This window comes from Anticarsia gemmatalis, chromosome 1 (assembly GCF_050436995.1).
Source record: "Anticarsia gemmatalis isolate Benzon Research Colony breed Stoneville strain chromosome 1, ilAntGemm2 primary, whole genome shotgun sequence".
Taxonomy (NCBI): domain Eukaryota; kingdom Metazoa; phylum Arthropoda; class Insecta; order Lepidoptera; family Erebidae; genus Anticarsia; species Anticarsia gemmatalis.
The window spans coordinates 6,029,356-6,051,322 of record NC_134745.1 but is presented as its reverse complement, the minus strand read 5'-3'; the positions used below and the strand labels follow the sequence as shown (position 1 = coordinate 6,051,322).

Here is a 21,967-nt window from a genome sequence, read left to right as displayed (position 1 = left end):
TTGAACAACTTTGACACTAGGTTGACCACTAACCATACGATAAGAAGAAAAAGATCATAATGTATCTTGCTAGACTACAATTAAAAGTTAAATTGCATAAAGGTGGTACTGTGATACGTATAGTGGTGTTAAGTGAGGTAATATTTTAAATCCGTTTATGTCACACCGTCTAAATCCTTTAATGGCGTAAGTTTGATAAAGAGGGAGCTCACGTTGATCATTTGCTAACAGATTATTATCGTTACTTGTCAGTAGATGAACCTTCTAAATTACTAAGCATGACTATTATTTTTATTACAGTAAATAATGCAAGAAGGTTTTTTATGTTTGTTTTGGGATTTTAGAATAAATTGTTAGCTTGTTTTAGCATAAATTATATTGCTAACACGTGTATGTTCATGAAGCCGTTGTCTTTTTGTAGATTTGTATCTAGATATTTAATTCTGAGGAATTCAGAGCGGGGTAAATTTTATTGGTTTCATACATACACATTAATATAAACACAATTTATTGGTTGACAACTTAGTAGAGGTCCTATGTATGCAAGGTTCGCTTCTATCAGAGGTAGCTATACAAAATTCAGAATTAAGAGTATCAATTACCCTTAAGCCTTATACCGCTGACGGTGTTCTGGCTCATATAGCTACTTTATTACGGAAATACACAGAATCCTTAATTTTAATTCAGATAAATCGTGCATGACAACCCTCTCTACTAAGTTGTAAGACTATAGGAAAACTAGTACTAGTATAAGAAATATGTTTTGATTTGTTTGACTTGTAATTCTTGGAAACGTGTTATTTGTCCTTTTCGTGTTAGCATGAGACAATGTACGTCTACGCTATAATTGCATTTAAACCTCTATAAATGATAAGACGCTGATTGCAGATATTTTTGGTATCACATAGATATGTGTAACAGATGCTTTGAAATTTTAAATAAGTAACTTCGTTATTTTTGAGAATATTTAAAATGGGTTTCTAGCCCATTATTGTCCCACTACCGGGCAAGGATTTCCTCCCGAACGGAGGAGGGGTTAGGTCTCCAGTTCACCACATTGTCCAAGTGCGGGTTGAGGACCTTACAAGCCCTTACGAAATGTACTAAACCAATTTTAGGCATGCAAGGATGTTTTCATTCACCGTTAGAGCTCCTCATAATAATTTCTAATACTTACAATATAAAATGTTTATGTTGTATAAAAAACTTACGATCGTTCGCTATTTTTTGCCGTATTATAACTGGAATGTGCTGAAATTCTGGTCTATCTAGTCTTTAGAATATTAATTATATTATTCTTCATAGATCGTTTTATATTTTATTCTTGGAAATAATTTAGTCGTTTATTTTTATCTTTGTACAATATTTTCCTTATTATCAACTTCCACTTATACACCACGTGTCTGTCTATTTCGTCAGCTTATATCAAAATGTGTAAAGCCGTGTGTAGTTACTCTGACTAAGCCTTTGAGCTTGTAAAGATTAACTTGGATGTTTTCTCAATAGATATTTCAAGTAGGAATTACTCGTATGAACCTTTTAGTACCTATACAAAATAAGACAATAATATAAAAAATACATTTAATCCGTTACTGTCCCACTACTAGTCAAGGGTCTCCTCCTTTCATAGGGGAGGGGTTTAGCCGTGAGTCCATATCCAAGATATAATACAATAAAAATTTTGTGTTTTCTCCAGGTGGTGCCTTTCGGCTTCAGACGACTTCTAAACTACATATCGAAGACTTACAACAACGTTCCAATTATTGTCACGGAAAATGGTTACGCGGACTTTAGTGGTTTGGACGACAAAGCGAGGGTCTCGTACTACAGTCATTACTTGAACGCGTTGCTTCATGCCATCCACGAAGACAATAGTTCTGTTGAAGGATATTTCGCTTGGAGCCTTATGGACAACTTCGAGTGGGATGACGGCTTTAGGTGAGTGCTTTTGTATTAATTACCTGTTGATGTGCTTTTATACCATTCGAAGGATTGACATCAATTTTACTGCTATTACTGCACGATTGGTTAACGTGGTCACCTCGCCGCAACAATTGTAGTAGTACGTGTGGTGGGTTTGAACCTCACCCCGTACATTTATTTGTGTGATGAGCATGATCTGTTTTGAGCCTGGTGGTTAATGTATCTATATAAGTATGTATTTCAAAATATATAAGTATGTTTATCAGTCATTTGGTTACCATAGCACAAGCTCCGCTTAGTTTTGAATCAAATGACCGTGTGTGAGTGGTCCAAAAATATTGATTTAAAATTACTACGTATATTTTCGTGGAAACTATAAAGGCAACTACCTATATTATTATTGTGTTATTTACTCCAGCATTCATTCTCATACTATGCGAAGTTTTACCATTTACAATCTAGAATTGGTTTTCAATAACGAGTTTGTTGCATTTATTTTATAGCTAATTGAATTTGATTGTTAATAGAATCAAGCTTTATCAATTTGTTGATTCTATTTGCGTTTAAAATATTCATGTCATGGAAAGTGACTTTATAAACGTAATAATCTCTTTAGTAATAAAGCTCTTGAAGAGTCCTCCTCAAGAGCAAATATTTGATTCTATTTTAAAGATAAAAATTCAAAAAACGTTAATCTTTCGCGAAAAAGCAATCGCTGCAAGAGTTTGCTACAACAATATGTAGTAAATATAGTACTAGGTTAATTGGTATCTAATTCTAATAAATCATAATTACGATCAGATTTAATTCTAGCCCTGTTTATATCGAGTCAAACTGGTAAGAATTTTAATTCTCCTAGTTGAGCAACATCAATTTAAATAGTTTCTGTTGTTTAATATTCTGTTACTTAAATGATTTATGTTTTAAGCTTTGATAATCATCACTTAATAGTTAGTTACGGCGTCTCAGTTTGTTAAAGATCGCTCAAGACTCGTAGAGACAATTCGTATGCATATATATTTTCTCATCTTAAGTTGCTAGCAAGGATTTCGGTTTGATAGTTCCAATAAAAATCATGACTATAAAAAATCTGTATCTCAGATCTTATCTGCATCTTTCATCAATTTCTGTGACCCTGACATAATAAAAGAACATTTTGTCCTACCTCAAATTTAAATTGAGGTATAATTCATGTTATTCACATAGCATCAAGGTGTACATAAGTACCTGCGAGTGACCATTACGAGAGTATACAAACCACATACTTACCTCACTTAATAAATAGGTTCGTGACTAAGACCTTGGGCAAAAACTGCAAACCATTAATTATATCAGGCATACATATCCGAAACTAATTGGCGATTGTTGTGCACAACCCACTGTAATTAAGATTATTAATGTATCAAAGCGACATCTATTGACTACATTTAAAACTAACTACTATATTACGACGCACGGTTTTGATACTTTAAGACTTCAGTCATATTTAATGATTCTTAAGAATGCCAATAGAGAGAGCTGTAATATAATTTACTTCCACTTTCGGGATTTATAAATTATATTCAAAGGCTTATATTTTCACGATATCAAAGAGGTTCTAAGTAGTAGATTACATACAAGTATAAAACGGGTTACTTTACCTATACTTAGTTTCGACTCAGAAGATTTTACAGTATTGTCTCTGCCAGGCTTCTCTTAATAGATTTTTGTAATGATGGAAGTTAACATGACCTAATCTTACTTTCATTAATCTTCTATCGGCTTCTCCTATCCCACCCCCATGAAGTGCTGCATTGTTTCTTGCTTTGCTTAACTGCTGATCAGCAAAATATCGCTAAATAGTGTAAACTTTTAGGAGACGAGATCTCATACTTTAATTCAGCGGACTTAAATGTAAATTGCCGGGAATTAGTAAGACAAATAATTTTGATATTCTCCAAAAAACAATTTAGCACATAATAAAGTTTATCCAAAGAGTTGGTTGCTGGCAATGTGGTTATAATTTATTAGACAATTAAATTATACTCCGACTTTTCTCGAGTTTTTCTCGGAAGTAAGGTAAAGGCGATCCAATATTGCAGTTCTGGGAAATCATGACCACTATCACTTGATGAGTTTAAGCACCATTCAAGATTAATATTTATACAATGAGCTTAACTATAAAGTCTGATTATAAAGTTCCTATTCTGTATTTGCAAATATGTAAGGATTTTATTCATTGTCTGGTTACACATGCATGTTAGGTCGGGGAAAAAGTCTTTTCGCATTATAGTATGCATGAACTTGTAATAAAATCTTTTCTCTACACAAAAAGCTCGATATTTGGGTTACGAGCTTACTGAAAGAAACCTAAATTAATAAACATCGTACTCATTTGTGAATCCTGAAGCCAAAGAGATTTTATTAGAAGTTCATACATACTATAATGCGAAAAGACTTTTTCCCCGTCCTAATATTCACACCTAGGTAAGTTGTCCATATATACCAAAAACATATTATCAGCCAGGACATGCATGAACTATATTTTGTTAATGATAACTAAAGGTGAGTGCAATATCGTGCATCATGCACATAACACTGATTACAGCTATATTTCGTCATCCTCGGCGCATGAATCATTAATACCGTTGATCTTGATAGCGCTATTGATAACGCAAAGCTGTGTACTACATCGAGTAAATGTCTCAGATTACCTGATAAATCCTAATTTATCATCTGAACTGAATTACGCAGTACATGCTTGGCGTGCGTAAAGCTCTTACTGAGATTATTTTACTATTTTCAATTTAATATTTTCTAGTCTAGCCTCCTAAATTTTGCTAGATTTTGCGGCCTTTTAAATTATAAACCTATTTTCATCACAAGAATGCAATTCTACTGAGGTCTAAGCTGCTTTTGACAGAAGCCCAAAAATGTTTTGCTAGACTATAAATATTGATTACAAAGGAAGGCTAGTAAAGCCTAGCTTTTTTCGGTAGGTATTAAGGTTACGCACTCAAGTGCCAAGAGATTTTCTAATATTCAAGGATATAAGCGTGTAAACTCATCTCGATGCCGGATATTTAATTTTTCTTTTGTATATTCAAGAATATCGATACTCTTATACAGGATATTTGTTCACGTCACATATCTTGTGAAGCGTAATGGGATATGAGCATAGTGTATTTCTTCCGCTGTTTTATGAAAATCAGGTTCGTTGCGATGATAAAAGATTGAACATTTTTAATAATTCCATCGTCGATGCCGTCATACTTAGCACTCATTTGCGTCATAAACCACCTAATTCCAACGTTATTTTTATCGACCTATATTACTATATCAGTAAACATCCATTTCACTTTAATCTAATCAATAAGTACCTGCGTGCTCACAGTTTGTTTGTAAATTCTATGATTTATGACACTTTAACTCTTCCACGTTTATCAATGATTGATCACTATTTTATATTAGTTATTTGTTCTATGACTTAATACATTTCGTATTAGTAGCATTGGTCTAGTTCAAAGGAATTTTACTGCATGAGATAGTGCTGTATTTATGAAAATCATCGATATGTATCAGTCATAGGATATACTAACCTATAAAGGCAGATAATATTTCTTTAGATACATGTCTGTTTAATGTAGTTTCTGCTAAAACTAGTTGGCTTTATTTAATATAAAAAACTGCTTCTAATTTATTTCAAGTAATAATTTATTACTCGTTATCTGAATAAAGAATGAATAAATCAACTTCATAAAATCTTAGTCTTATTACATTGTTGTCTTAAATATCTATAATAAGACATTAATCATTTGTTTATCAACAATAACAATCTAACAAGTAACGTGTAAGATGATCTGTTATCTACACATGCTAAATATAACACGAAACGTCTTTCTGGTATTGGAATAAAACACATCAATCAGTCAGAAATGTCTAATTTCACTCATGTTCACAGTTGTAAATGCATTTGCAGGTCCCGCTTCGGTCTGTATCTGGTTGATTTTGAGAGTCCGAACAAGACAAGGACGGCAAAGAACTCAGCGAAGCTGTACTCGAAAGTGATCAGAACGCGAGCCCTGCCGTCAGACTACGACCCCGAGGACTTCTCCGCCTTCTCCGGCGCGAGCCTCCTGGTGCCCTCCCTCCTTCCTCTACTCTGCCTAAACAGGCTACTCTTGTAATAGTGCTACAATACTTTATAGAAAACTGTACGTTGTTACACTATACTATGCTATAAGTATATTTAACTTTAAGTATCAATATCCTTAACTGTCATTCCAACATGCTTGATCCCTTAAAACACATTAAAGTAAAGCTTATGCTAAACTAGTGAGAAGTTAGCCGGCGCTGTCCCCGGCGGCGCGTCAGTACTCGACGGTGGCTAGTTTCTTGGCGTTGTCTCGCGCCACCTCGCGCTTCAGCTGCGCCTGGATGCTCGCGAACGACTTGCCCTTCGTCTCCGGCAACACCAGTAGCATGAACACCAGCCCCAGCAGTGAGAACGTCGAGAAACCCCAAAATGCTGTGTAGATTTCATATTTGTCTGACACCACCTGTAAAGAGAAAGATTGTGCTTGAGCTTAATTTGTCTTGTGATGTGAGAAGGCAGGAGTTTAATAAGTATTTATAATCGATTTATGAATTAGGAATACTTTGCTTGTATTTGTTTTGTATTTATTAGTTCTTTTTGTACAATAATTATATTTATGAGAATAAATGGGATTTTGTTAGTTTCTATTGATTTGTTCAATTACCTCCCAAAACCAAGCTATTTTAAAAAACAATAAATTAACTGAATTATAAATCAGTAATCCTCACCTGGAATAACTTCTGGACAGCAAACATAGCCACGCCCGTGTAGATATGAGCGATGCAGGAAGCATATAATTTGACGTTTGTAGGGAACATTTCTCCGATGATGACGTAAGGTACAGTTGACAGTCCGATGGCATAGCACACGATGTACACGAGGAGGGATAATAGCGGCAGCCAGCCGAGATTTTCTACCAAAGTTTTGTTTGTGAGGTCAAAGTAGAAATATGTTCCGATAGTAGCATTCATTAGACCTACACCTAGAGCTGACAGCAGTAGAAGGGGCTTTCTTCCGACACGGTCGACGAGTACTACTGATAGTACGCAAGTGGCAACTTGCACACATCCAAGAATTATTGATTCTTGATACGGTTTTATCCAATCACTGGAAGAGCCCTCAATCACAGTGCCGTTTGGTAGAATGGTAGGTCCGTGGGAAGTGCATTTGAATATAGTTTCAGCGTAAGCGACCACGGCAGCACTGCCGCAAAGTTGTTGTATCGTAAATATTCCCAGAGTGATCCACATTGCTTTTCTGTTTGTAGCCTCGGTGATTAAATCACCCCATGTTCCTCGGTTTTTCATGTCCTCTTGGACGTTAAGTTCTATACTTTTTAATTCAGTCCTAATATCACCACTGCGTAGGTTTCTGAGGGATCTTTCAGCCCTTTCGCTTCTTTCAAATTTTAAGTAGTAGTAAGGAGATTCCGGTAAAAATATGAAAGTGAGTACAAATGTGAGAGGCAGGATCAAGTTGATCCCGGCGAGAGTCTTCATCGACACGAAGGGTCCGATGCAGTACTGGGCAAGAATACCGACCTGGAAACAACAAACAAACATTTTAATAAGTTATCCAGTCATCATAACCTATATTGTATTTAAAAACATGATTCAAAATGTTGTATGACGTTAAACATTATACAAAAATACAGCTGGATTGTAATTTTATTGCATGCCTTATTTTTATGGACTACATCGACTAAGACATTTGGAGCCGTTGCATTCAATAAAGAAACAAAATTTATATTACATCATAATTTTAGAGATAAGATGACTTCATAAGTGACTGTTTATATTATTTATAATAGATATGAATTCTACGAATTTTATAATTCCGTAATAAATATTCCACTCATGAATTTTGTTTGTCCACTAAACACATGTTTTTAGTGTGATAGTTCAATTAAATCGTTCTTTTTATAAGCAGCATAAGTATGTATAATAAATATAACAACTGAAACGTGATTCTTTACATTTGTTGTTTTATATAAATTGCGGGAAACTGTATGCTGTGCGTAATTAAGGCAATGAGTCACGACTCACGTCGCAGCTCATGTGCACATTGCCTTAATTACGTGCAAATAGAACTCACAATGGGAGATAAATTGGTGTCACAATATAACAAATACTTAGCAGCTTTTGAAATAATTGAGAATGTCGATTATATCTAAAACTTTATACTTAAAATGATTGTTAGGGCTTTACCCCCGGTTTCTGAGCACATTCAGCGGTAGTTTATCTATTCAATAGCGTTTGTTTCAAGTATGAGTTCTAACGCTATTGAATACATAAACTGCCGCTAAATGTACCCCAGAAACCGGGGGTAAGAAATGAATATCGAAAGATAAGTAGCTAACATAACTCTACTCTCCTCTTACTTATGGTGGAAATACTTAAAACAAGTTTAGTATGATGTCTGAAAACGATAGAGCAGAATTAATGTAAACGTGTTTCATGGTAATGTCACACTATTAACACGTGAACATCATACAACATACAGTATGTACGTGTTATTGTGTTTTGTGTACGATAATTTTAGAGATTACATTTGTAGATACTGTCAAAATACTTATTATGCAAATTCAAAGGAGAGTTGGATCAGATTTATTGCGCATCTGTTATTAAAATCTGCTTTCTAATCATTATGTGAAGATTTATTATATTACGATATGATTTATATCAGAAGCTTTTCATCAATTTGTTATCAGATATGTAGTGATTCAGCATGAGTATGGTGTACGTTATGTCAGCATAACAAGATGAAGATTATGCATGTAGTGCAATGGACTCTGACAAAGGAAACCGTACACCTGTTGGTTGCACAACTATGTCTACGTACACTACACACTCTGCGATTCTAGCAATATCATTTAGAAAACGCATATCTAACTCTGAAAGCAGAAAGCGAGCTTATGAAACAGGCAATAGAGCATGGAATATGTAAATAGCTCGCGATAAGGTACGGACGAGGCTCGACGAGAAATAATTGGAATTGCTTGTTACGTTGCAAAGGATATCGTACATTAGTCGAAGTTTACCCAGAGTGAATAATTGCATCCCGATTATTTCATTGAACTTGATCATCGACTGTTTTATCATTTAACTGATAATCATCTCTCACTCTTCAGCTTTAGCCACCACGTGATTATTCTCCCGCTATGAATATGTAATTTTGCCATTTATAACTTAATTAAGAATCATTATTAGATCAAATAGATAGAACTGAAGTTGCCCATTAAGGTAATGAATAATTTATTAACACCTGACTGGCATTGGCTCATGTATTTTAATGTGTTTCTAGGTTGAATGGGATTCGTTTCGCTGGCGAGAGAATGTGACGTTTTAGAATAAACGAGCCACAAGCGGGACGTAATGTTCGCTTTACATCGGAAATGGGTAATTTGCGTCGTGATACTCACTTTATTCATTAATGTGATGAGAGTGGAGAGAGCGCCTCGGACTTGATTTGTTGCGATCTCTCCCGTGTACATTGGAGCAACTGTGTAGACGATGCCGTAGCCGAGACCGGAGAACATGCGGGCCACGTAGAGGACGGGGACGGAGTTGGCCACGATGACGAGTATCCAACCGATGATGAACGGCACCGCTCCGAGGAGCAGTGTCGTCTTCCGGCCGAACCGGTCGGCTAAGTAGGCGGCGGGAACAGGAGTCAGCGCTGAACATAGGATCATTATCGAGACTATCCATGATCCCTCGTCCTTTGTAGTTGGTATCGAACTCTCTTCTGATTGTAGGTACGTTATCGTAGGTGACGGCCATCCGTAGCAGGTACCCGCCGTTGCGGTGATGAGTGTTGCTGAAACAGACGAAATTACATGTTAAGGTTTCAACTAAATCGAAAGCATAGCTAATAATAATGGCGCAAATTAAAAACAGCATCTTTTGCCAACTAGTCACGTTATGTACCAAACTAGGTACTCCTTCCTAATTAATCTAATTATGTTACAGAGCATTGATGATAGATATTAATTACATTCCGTAAAAGTGCATTGCCCTGCGGATGTGTTAGGAATGTTGGTCTGCTTGTAAGTTGTGAAATAAATGTGTAATATTATATAAAGATAGCAGTAGATAAATTGGAGGTAATGTTTGTACCTAGGAGGTGCGTAAGTATGTGCGTGAAACAATAGTGCGTATTGCGTGTACATGCCATAAGGCCTTGACGTTAATTACGCTAAACAAGTTCCGGACATCGATAGCATCAAGACACTTTTAATAACGGTACAAGACTTATCAAATAATGCGGAAACTACAAAGTTATGTTTAGCTAGGATTACTAGACACTTTACGCATTGCCTATAAACGTAAGATAAAGAACTAATAAGTTGAAAACCCAATAAGAGCGAGAACTTTAGTGAGACAAATTGAACAAACTGAAGATCTAGTTACAGACAGTAAACATGTAACATTAAAATGTTCTAAGATTCGTCGGGGAAAGCGCATTTTCTCAGATTTACATCTGCACTGGGGAGAGGATAGAATGCATTAAATAACAAGACTTTATGCACTTTCAGTTGCTACGGTTTGACACTGAAAATAAATTGTCTAGCTATCTTTTCATTTAATTGGTTTGGCTTTAGATCTTTATCATTGTTATTATTACATTGATTGATTTAGTGAGATAATCTGTTTATTTATTAGTAATTGGTATTGCTGCGATAATAATAACATGTCCTTTTGTAATTACTACTAAATATAGCAGAATTCTTTTTCCTATAAGATTAGAATATCAAGTCACGATAGCTTCGATAGTTAGACAATGTAATATAACTTTTGCAAGAAAATTCTTAGCAGTTGGAACTGTGCCCGGCAGATAGCAAAGGTTGTTAAGTAAAAATCTAAGATCATTAGTAAAACGTAGGCGTAGTACACGTCTAATACATACTTCAGGTAAAAATAATCGCTATTTAAAACAACGCATTTGGCTAATCGTTCGATGTAGAGTCGACAAACAGAAACATCCACATGGAGTTATAAATTTAATAATTCAGTCCCGTGACAGGCAAAATTGCACACAGAAAGACATGTTGACACAATTAATTACACTTACTCCTACATTTATTTACTTTAATTAAAGTTAAACGTTATCTATTAGAGGTAAATACTATACGTATACGTAAATGGCTTACATATCGATCAGTTTGTTTTAAGTTCACTGTGGTTCGAGTTGAAAGATCGCGATAACCCGTAAATGACAGATTGGGGATTACGACAGTTGTGCTTACATTGGAGTGTACAACACAGTGTAACAAACTTCCTGTGAGGAGAAACAAGTTTGGGAGTGGCGACGATATCGCCTCTTATCTTACACTCGTGGAAACTTCTGACCACTTCAATACGCTCGTTCCTCGACCCTGTCTCTGATAATTAATATGACAGATGCCACAGTTTTATAACAATACCCGATTAGAAAGAAATGACGCTTATTTGCTCCTACTATGGTACTTTTTTTGGCGTAAATTGCCGTGACTCAGCAGCAAAAACGTGTTTATGATATTTAATTGTTATAATTTGCTAGTGTTTTTACCAATATTTGAAGGTTAAACAGTTTAAAATTGCCCATTTATTTTTTTGTAGTCGAGCTTGTTTGATTTAAGAACTCTTGATGATAGATTACTTGGAAGCACGTATCATCTTTGAATTATAAATAAGCTTTTGCTTCTGCGAACTCTACATTCATTTTCGGATTCCCATATGTAAGTTTTAAGTTAGCTCTCATTACACGTTCTCGAGCGGGCATCGAACCAGGTGGGTTGTTGAAACTTCTTAATATTTCAGTGTATCTGGCGCACGTGCTTTACCTACTCCAACAGAATCATGGATTACATAGATACGTTCAATAGTAGTTGGTGATGGAACAAAATCAAACTTTATCCAAATCTCTACATATTGGTCATGTCGTGTTAGTTATGAGAGCATCGCCTCGCCCACACATACGCGTATTTACGTATTTGCAAACGAACTATGAAGCATTACAAAAAATAGACAACAACACGTGAGTTGTGAGTCAGATTGAGTAACTCAAGGAAGTTTGTTAATCGTGAGATCAAAAACATTATAACAACATCGTTTCACATTTTATCGCATTATAAACTTTGTTCAAACTGGGAGACAGCGCGCCTGCACCATACAACAAGGAAATAAACGTTATCTCGTCCAATCCTCACAAGACATATATAATTTTTCTTGTTTCTCGCGGAAACATAGTTTCGTCTGGCGAATATGTTCCAAATTGTTTCTGCGTCAGTACTGTAAACACAGTGAAACGGTATAATTTATATAGAAACAGATACAGGGAACGAATGCCGAATGCCAGTTGGCACAATCGCCGTATCGTCGATTTATAGTTATGGATGATACAAGCCGGTGTTCCCGTCGACTGTCCGTCGACCGCCGTACCGCGTCGCGCGTCGCGCCGGCTTGCAATCACGTGCACGAAACGACTGTACGTTTTATCTGATTTCTCGGTCAATGAGATCACAATATGGGAAAATTGCGAAACAATTAATAAATTCATCGTATATGAAATGCTGAAATGACGTAGCGGCTCAATGTATCATTCCTATATGATATACTTATTAATTTCTGTGGCTTTGTGTTGGTTTGTCTGTGGTTTTTACGAATACGTTACTTTTATGTTACTGAACAAAATTTTTGGTACCCCACTGATTTTAGAGGAGCATTTTAATCTCGTAATCAATCAGACAATAACTTCATAAAGAATGCGTACAGCTGACATTGAAAAATTGGTCTGAGAGTATGAAAAATCGGTTTTAGTTACGGGTCGGAGTTGGGTCGAGTTTAAATTAAAGTTAAAATGGAATTTATGGTCTGTCTCTACATACGAAAAAGTATGTATAAATTTCCATTTCAGTTATTCAAAATACTTAATGTTTAGACGAAACTTTTCTTTGCTGTCTATCCAAGTAGTGTCGAGGAACATATAAAATAAGTCATATGCATTATTCATGATAAAAATTGCAGCTAATGGCAATGATGTGGAAAAAAGTGTACTTAAGATAATTTAATAATAATAATATATCGTATTAAATAGTCGCGTGTGAGGTGGGCGCGAGGTCGCGACGCGGTCGCGGGGCGGGGCGCTGGCGGCGCCACAGTGCGCCGCGCCCGCCGCGCGCCCGCCTCGCGCCCGCTCGCACCGTGCCGCCTGCCGCGCCGGTGACGCAAGCACCGTGACACAGGGTGCGTTTAAACTACGCCGACACACGAGGTTTTCCTCGCAAATTGGCTCGCGATGATCACTTTCAATGAAACCTACGTATAGTTGCAATACATTAAAGGTGTTTACATAATTTATGCGTGAAGGCCTTGATCCCGAAACCTTATCTTTTGTTTTCGTTTCAGCCTATGTTTTTTGGATAAACAATTCTAAAGTTAATGAATGAGGAGATGGTATGTCAGGTAATTGTGCAAATTTGTTCATAAATTGCTCGTAACAGTGGAAATAAGATCACAAATTGTTAAGGAAAATGTAAATGGTGCACATTTACATTTTTGGCAAGAATTATTCGCTTGCGGCGCGGCGTGCCAGTGGCACTAAGTGTGAACGTGTCTTAACAACACCACACATCTCAGAATAACAATAATTCTGATTGTGATATTGTGTCGTATTGTGCTACAATGTGCCCGTTACCGCTGAAGTTGTACAAATAGTTCAGCGTGTGCGTGCGTTACTGCAAAGTAGAACAATCGGTACACTCGGATCCATTTAATGATAACACTCTAATTTTCATTGCGTGAAAAGAGTTACGGGCGTCATAGAGCCAATGAGCTTCTTATTTGTAGCTAATGTAAACGTAGATGCATTGTGACGAGATATTTAATATGGTCAACGTTTTAATTACAGTAACAACGGCAATTTATGTGTTTTATTATGATTGATCGATACTCGTTTTTTTCTTAGATAGCTAAAACAAAGAATAGAGTAGGCTAAGCGTATACCGGTTATAATCACGTGTTGAGCTTGTACGAGTTTTGTACAATGTTTAACATGTGACAAGTAAATATAAAAAAGTGATATTTGGATGAACACTGTGTGATTCAAACATTTTCAGCTATGTTTTCAATGTAATAAGTATTTAAAATGACCTATAATAAAAACCTAGTCACCTAATCATTATTTATCATAATGAATGGCTTGTTTATTTATAGACAGAAATCTATAACAAGTCGGCTACCTATTAATACCGACTACATTGAATAGTGTTACGTTTCAAGTATGGACTTTGAAAAGATTCCAAGTGTTCTATTTTATTCGTCACAAATTCTTTACTCGCTGCTAGTGCGACCACACAACGGCGATACGTTTCCGTATTCCGAATAAATAATTATTGTTGTTGACTTACTTAATGCTTTACCATAAAACGTCTTCTGAAATAGGATTCGAATAAACCTCAGCAAGTTACACAGTCAGTCCATTAACGAGACATGTTATAGGATCCGCTCTTTGTCGTTAGTATGCCAATATTATGCCGCTACGTACCGTATGTTACGATCGATATCGACAAACAGAATCATTGTGTAACATGCTTACCGATAATAGGCATGTATGTGCGCTAAACTAGCCATAACTTAGACTACTGTATTACTCGACAATATCGATAAGGGAAAACTTCGCATTACCCATAACCGTGCGTCAGAATGTGAATGTAATGTGCTCATAGCATAATAAATAATTATCATAAGTATAAAAGAGGAATCGCGCTTCAACGTCTGCGGGCCACGTCTGCTGGAAGTGGCCATTATTCAGTTCACAAAGACTGAGAATTTCAATTTCCGACTTCTCCCGGGGCTGTAGTTATATTGGATCAATTAAATGCTTGATCTGATACAGCGCACTGAAGGGAAATAGCTATGATGAACTTTTACTGCGCTCTACTCAACTGTTTTATGACTATTCGTTTCCATACAACCTCTAGCAATATTCATGCAAAGCCGTTACGTTATTAACTAGATATCTATTGACCTATCCGACCCATCCAATTACTTTAAATAAACTTTTGAATAGTTTGTTCAATATTTGATTTAGAGTGGTTTGTTATGAATATTGCTGGCTGCCAAATAATGAGGAGTTATTACTTCTATTACCGAAACGGACAAGTGAGCGAAATTTCTATTGGTACGTTTAATAAGTGGTCCACACGTGTTGGAAGCACGTGTCACTCGACCACAAGTACATTACATTTATAGCTTTAGGTTCAAGACCTCGTGACGTCAATCTCTCAGTATAACGAACCTGCTTTGTGGGACCGAGTGCTGATACTCAACAGCTCTTACGTTAGTTCCTCTCGGAACGTAATGTTTTACAGTCTTGCAAATGGAAGGAAGTAAGTGCTCTTACTCCCATTATTATTAAGATACTCACTAGCTCTATCTTATAAAACATTATGTATGCGACAATTTATCCAATTAATTAAGAACGGTGTGCGTTTCTTTCAAGCTATTTAAATGCCACAATACAAAGATTCAATATTAGTTGAAGTAGCAGATGACTGCACAGTACCCACACAATACCAATATGTCCTAAATTTTTCCACTATTCTCATAAAATGTAGACCATTCTTAAAATGTCTAATTGAATATGAAGATTATTATCTACGAGCTGACAGACAAGCATTTATTTTACATTAAGTTCGTTAGTAATGGTTCGGTGGAGAATTCAACGTGTAAGATAAAAAATAATGATCCGTAGTAAAAATAGGCGTAATTAGTTAAGTGCTTTTATAATCCAGACGGTGTGTAATGATTTTAACATGGAATTATACAGCCTCATTACTGGTACCAAGTATTATATAGTAATAGTCTGACATTGTGACTCTACCATATAAAGACTACTTTGTGCGACTTACGGTCACCTCTACACCGCAATAACAATTTTCCATGCTTGCCTTTACTTTATGTGTGTGCATTTTCTAATTCTTCATACGATATATAATACTGTTAATTACTTAGCATGCATTCTGAGTGACATTATTTCCAAGTAGCTATTAGCAATTTGATATGTTTTGCATTTATTAATAGGTAGGTATAATACATTAATTTAATACCTACCTATTACTTCTTAGACATATCAAATCACATTGTTGCGCAAAAAATATACATAATTTGCGACGTCATGTTTGTTAATTAGGTACATTGCTAAATATACATTTATTACTCATAACACATTTCTAAGGTGAATTGTTTCAAGACTAGTTTGTAAAACGTAAAGAGCACACGATGGAAATATTATTGAATCGTTCACGTTTGTTCCATAAACAATATTTTATTTACGCGCAATACTATTTATCTCTTTATTCCTCGTAGCGATAATGTGGTTGTCTGAATAACTGCTTGCTCGATCTAAAGTGTAAACAACTTAAAAACATAAAGTAAGGTATCTCGACTCGAATTTATATGACACGGTTAAACCGGCACATTTAAATATTGTAATTGAAACGATCGTTACTTGTAATATGCGATTTTCATGAGTCATCTCATCATTCCGAATATTGTTATGACGTCAGCGTCCGACGCCACGAGTTCGATCTTGTCTTGCAGAAGGGACGATGGACATTTATCGTATAACTTTAATACGTATCGTCGCTTCCAAGAAAATGTCTTTGAAGTAGAACAAACGATCGCAGGCTATTGTTTATAAACATGGTCCGTCGCTTCCACGGTACTCTCTCTTTTCGATTCTCGAGTGCGAATCGCAGAAAATCTCAACACAACAGTAAACTATCGGATGTTAATGACATTCGCGTTCAACCACGAACATATATGTGTAACCGAACACTTGCTTATACTTGTTATTTGCCATAAAAGTGAGTATACGGTACATTTAATATTTATTTGCATTCATACAGTAACTGTTTTGCGTGATTGAGTGTCATAAAAGCATTGAATGCTAAACTTTGAAGAGAGGGTTGAATTGGATTTTACAATACAGTTTCATATTAGGGGAGAAGACACGACGGCCTTATTAACATACGATGATTCATAAAAAGTAATATAAATGTAAGGACAATGGTTTCATTTTGGATTACAAATAAAGGTTGTTTAATACACAATATTTTTTGCGGCTTTCGCAATCTCGATTGAGTCACGGCTATTCGATTTAATACAAAAAATCAAGTCATTATGTTCCGACTACATAATGTGCAAAGCATAATTGTGTTTTGTGTGGGCTTAACACCTACCGCAATGATTAGGCGGTTTACTAAAATGTAGTTTTCTACTATAGCACTAATCAAGTAAAGATTTCCATTTGGACTCGTTAGTAATAAAAAATAATTGGTAACATTATGCACAAGCGTACAGTTATCAACGGTCCATAACGTTAATGCGCAATAAATTTTAAATAAGCAATTATATTGTATTTTTGATTTAGAATACATTTTGGATACAAATCAAAAAGTTTCGTAACGATGATAAATGGAAAATTGAATCAGTGATTAAAAAACATTGGCAGAAAAGTCTCTACAGTTACCCAATATCGCAAGGTAAATTCAGACTGAGGTTTATACAACAGAATATTAATCGATCTAAGTTAGTACATAAGAACTGAGGCCTTTTATCATAATTATCGTATACCTAATTGATACATTAGTACCTTAGTATTTGTGCAAAATATTAACATTCTTATAAAACCAAGATCGTACCAAGAGGCGTTCTTTAGAGGAAAATGGCATGATTTTGTGTAAGTATATAAAATGTATGTATTCGTATAAAAGGATGAAGGCGCTGAACGATTGAGAAGCGAACCACCAGGAATTAATGGACGAATTGTTTATTTTTTCTGTAATAGATAATGTGATGGCCCGTAGTGTAAACATTGGGGTCGAGGTATGCCAACGATAACGTAATCGGTTCAAGAAAGATGTGACCTTATAAAAAACTGAGACTGTCTGTTCACATTTAAGTATAGGGTGAATCTGGATCGAATTAATGCGGTTATGTTGCCGTTGCCGTTAAAATATAAAGAAATTTGTTTGAAACTAAAAGTAAAGATGCTTTAAACTTATTTCTTTAAAGTTTTGCAAACACCATTTATCTTAGATAGTCACTAATAGTCTTGCAATTATGTATGTAGTGTTTGACGCTACATTATACAGCGCCAACTCACGTATTCAGAGTTCCGCTCTCGAAACTAAAGTAAGCCAAACAAACTTACAGACTTGCATTTCGTATTAACGATAACGCAAAACATTTCTATTTTTATGCAAGGAGTCTTAGTAAAACATCGAATTGTTATCAAACATAGACAAAATTCAATTACATGTAGTCACGACATGTTTTCAAACAACACGTGCTTCATGAACGCAAAGGAAAGAGGATTAAAAAGCTTATTGTTTATGATAAATAATAACTATGATATCGTTCGCAAGTAAGGTCATATAAATTAAAGATTTTAGTACGATGATACGCGGGATAAACCCTGGTCTGCGACTTATCATTATTAATACCCCAAAACATAGTATCTTTAACATATTTCATATCAGCGAAATTAGTAAAAGTCTTTGTAGAATGTTTCACTGAACATTCTCATTCTTGTTTATCATATCTGAAGTCATTCAGCTGTATAAAAAGTATTGAACATAAAAACTTATCTGCTGACGTAAACTCATGTAGTGTATAATTTTATGAAAATAAAAGTTGAACTTACTGTTTATACTGTATGGGATTATTTTAATCTGAATTGCTGTATTAATGTATGATCCACTACATAACACATATTATAAGTATTATTATTTATATACCCTAGGTATATGGTACAAGAACAAGATATTGCACAATATAAATTAAAAATTCTAGAGCAGTACCATGTTTTATTTGTGCGGGGAATTAAGAAGAATAATATGTATATTTTCTTTTATTTCTAATTCTTGGTAAAACAAGAAATACTTATTCTTAGAATAGCACTTTTTTAGTTTTACTGTATACCTTTCACTAGGGACTTGACTATACTTTCCAAACAAAAAAAGCAAATTAAAAATACAATTAAAAAGATTGTGAAGCTGCGTTAAAACTCTATACCACTATCTAAACCATAATTTTATGTAAATAAGGTAATTAAATGTGTAAGGAAAACCTGTACATACAATTATACCTTGGGTATTTCTAGTAATTTTCGCAATACACAGATGAATATAATTTACTTACATGCTCAATGTATAAATCGACCAAGTGGTCAATAGTCATGTTAGTGCCTATACGTGAGTTTCAGATTTCCTGTTAAAATGAGCGAGGTAAAACCACGCAAGTATTATGTGCAATAATTTATAATGGAAGACAAGCTACACGTGAGATGTTATCTCATACTTATGCGAATCATTTTATCAATTAAGTCGTTTTTAGTGTATAATCCCTGTCATAGAATTTAATCCATACCAGTTGAATAAATGATATCATTGTATGTTTAATAAAGACTTCTCTGTGTGATAGTTAGACTTCCATTATCCAATACTTAATGATCCAATCTTATTTGATTGCCCGTTAGTTTCAATACAAAAAATACAATAATCGGCTTTTTTGTACCCAAGTGTGGTTTATCTTATAGAAGTTTTTTGTAACCATTCACGATTACTTCTTACTAATAGTGCGTTCGGCACTATGTCCATAAAGCCCCTTTTTATATTTCTACCTGTCGTCTCCGCATTCTTGGAATGAATAAGATTCACCCAACAGTGAGATAATAAATTACGGTTTGTATAAGTCCCGATGAATGTTGACAAATAGCTAACAATTGTGAACTATGTTTAAAAAAATACCGCAAGTATGACGTAAGTTGGTCCATTGTGTTCTTATTTATAGAAATTAGTAATTGTATGTAAGGGTCTGCAAAATTGGATTTCTCATTTACTAATGGCGGTCTTAAGTGAAAAATTAAATGAGGATTAGGGTTTACTACGACTGGTAATAGACATTAAACTTTAATGACTAATAAATCATTCGTTGGAGAAGTAGCAGCGCGTTTGGCACCGCTTTCACGATTTCACGACGCACTACTAAGAAAATGACTGGAGAATTAGATATGATAAATAAATATTCCATTTTTATATTTGTACATACTCAAAAATAACTACCAGGTCATTAAACCTGTAAGAGGAAACATACATTCGTTCTTGAAAGTTATTCCAGGCGAATATTTTTCAGAAACGGGCAATTTCAATGATTGAAGTGAAATTATGGGAAGCGATGACGGACGTGGAGTGCTGAAATTTATTCCAACATTTTAAGCGGTTCTTTTTACGTAGTTCTATGTATTTAACGTTTTACGTATTACCCTAATCGATCAAAATGATGTAGAGTGTAAAGAAGCGCATTGTTATATTAGAAATGTTATACTTTGAGTCTTCATATAGACCTTACATGGTAGATAACACGTCATGTAACCATTAACCTTTGGTGTTCGGTGTCATGGTGTCGAATTAGCGTTCAAGTACATGGACAAACAGATTTATGAGAGGCATGAATGACTCAGCACGTTTTAAGTACAGAGTTATGGTGATCATGTAAAGAAGTGTTTGCGAATATACTCTAGTGTAAAGAACATTGTTATTTTATAACACAGCAAATTGCTCTATTTAAAAAGAAAACCACCGTTTAATGTTTCTAATTTCATGCAAATAACATTGAACAAACGATTTTAAAGTTCTCTACATTTGACGCTGTTGGTTGCATAACCTTTATTATTATTTCATTATCAACATTTGACTGGGGCCGACAACCATATATTTTTACTAGAAACTTTGTTTTTTGAGAAAATGTTGAGATAAGAACTTCACGCTCTAAAAGAATATTGAATGCAGCACGTGCGACCGCATTGTCTCTACAACACAATTGTTTTGGAGCTAAATCCGATACAGATGCAGTTTCAGTTAAAAAGAGGGAACTGAGGGGAACGTAGTTATCGAACGAAATAACGTAGTATGTGGAAATACAAATGTGATAACAATGAGAGCGGTTCAACTTTAACCACATTCAGCGATAATGAGCAGCTTTACACAGATATGACATAGGGTAGAGTCACGGTTGGCAGCGTACATTGTTAGTTTTAGTATATTCGCCATATTATAAATAGATGATTGCGTTAACTTGTATGTTTCTGGGTGAAATCATGCATCGGCTGCTTTCACAAAATAATGTTATTGACGTGGAACACCAGTGACAGTGCGGTGGTGGGCGGCCTCACATAAAGTGGAAATGACAAGGATTATCTGAGAATTTACGGGTAATTAAAATGTATAAATGAGTATTCGCGTCGGGCGAGAGGTGGCGAGGTGGCGAGGTGGATTACCCGCGGTCACCGGTCGACACATGGCCGACGCACATGCGATAATCATAGGTTAGAAAATGTACTCACCACATAGTGCTGTTCCATATTCCTTCCAATGTGAACGAGTTTTTGCTGTCATCGCAATTCTTGTAGCAAGACTTGTAGTTAATTATTGCGCGATTGGAATGAGATTATCTTGAGCACTGAATTATAATTTTAATAATAAAAATAAGAAATATTAAATAACGTAAATTGAATTCATCGTAACGATTTATAAATATTAAAAATACGGAGAACTAACTAAATATCACAAAATTATATATATTCGATCTATAATTAAAAATTGGTTTTGTTAACAAAACGTTATAACCGATTAGGCTTCATTTTGGATGGTTTATGTGTTGTTGGCTTGCTGGATCATTGCGCGGGAAGGACGCGTGAGTGTCGTGGTAGCGCGACGGCGACGAGTGAGCAACTGAACGAAACGAGCCGATAAAAGAGGCGAACGAACTAATCGCAAGCCACCAAGTGGGATGGAATGAGGCAAAACGGCGCGGGCGCACGCTTTTGCTCCTTGTTTATCGGCCGCTCGAGTAGTTCTTGTTGAGATAAGAAGAAGGTCGATAACGGCGGCAGCGCGGGCGACGCCGCGTGCGCACTGCAACA

General features: G+C 35.4%; 2 protein-coding genes across 2 annotated transcripts in view; one reads left to right on the top strand and one right to left on the bottom strand.

Moving 5' to 3' along the window:
* LOC142973161 (myrosinase 1-like) overlaps positions 1–6,643 on the top strand; it is a 16,952-nt gene extending 10,309 nt beyond the window's left edge. Inside the window, exons 6-7 of the mRNA XM_076114764.1 lie at positions 1,697–1,938; positions 5,882–6,643. Coding sequence (XP_075970879.1) covers positions 1,697–1,938; positions 5,882–6,089 — 450 coding nt within the window. The 3' untranslated portion in view covers positions 6,090–6,643. The remainder of the gene's footprint in view (positions 1–1,696; positions 1,939–5,881) is intronic.
* LOC142973169 (facilitated trehalose transporter Tret1-like) lies at positions 5,828–21,967 on the bottom strand. Its single transcript, XM_076114777.1, has 4 exons — positions 21,389–21,967; positions 9,420–9,817; positions 6,727–7,539; positions 5,828–6,461 (listed from the first exon to the last, which is right to left on the bottom strand). The coding sequence occupies exons 1-4, from the start codon at positions 21,438–21,440 to the stop codon at positions 6,273–6,275; spliced, it is 1,452 nt and encodes a 483-aa protein (XP_075970892.1). The 5' UTR covers positions 21,441–21,967; the 3' UTR covers positions 5,828–6,272.

Excerpts from the sequence above, each read along its gene's own strand:
- LOC142973169 (XM_076114777.1), bottom strand. The coding sequence starts at position 21,440 with ATGACAGCAAAAACTCGTTCACATTGGAAGGAATATGGAACAGCACTA. Across the intron at positions 9,818-21,388 it reads ATATGGAACAGCACTATGTG|CAACACTCATCACCGCAACG; the intron begins GTGAGTACATTT and ends CGTCTGTTTCAG. Across the intron at positions 6,462-6,726 it reads CTGTCCAGAAGTTATTCCAG|GTGGTGTCAGACAAATATGA; the intron begins GTGAGGATTACT and ends TTCTCTTTACAG.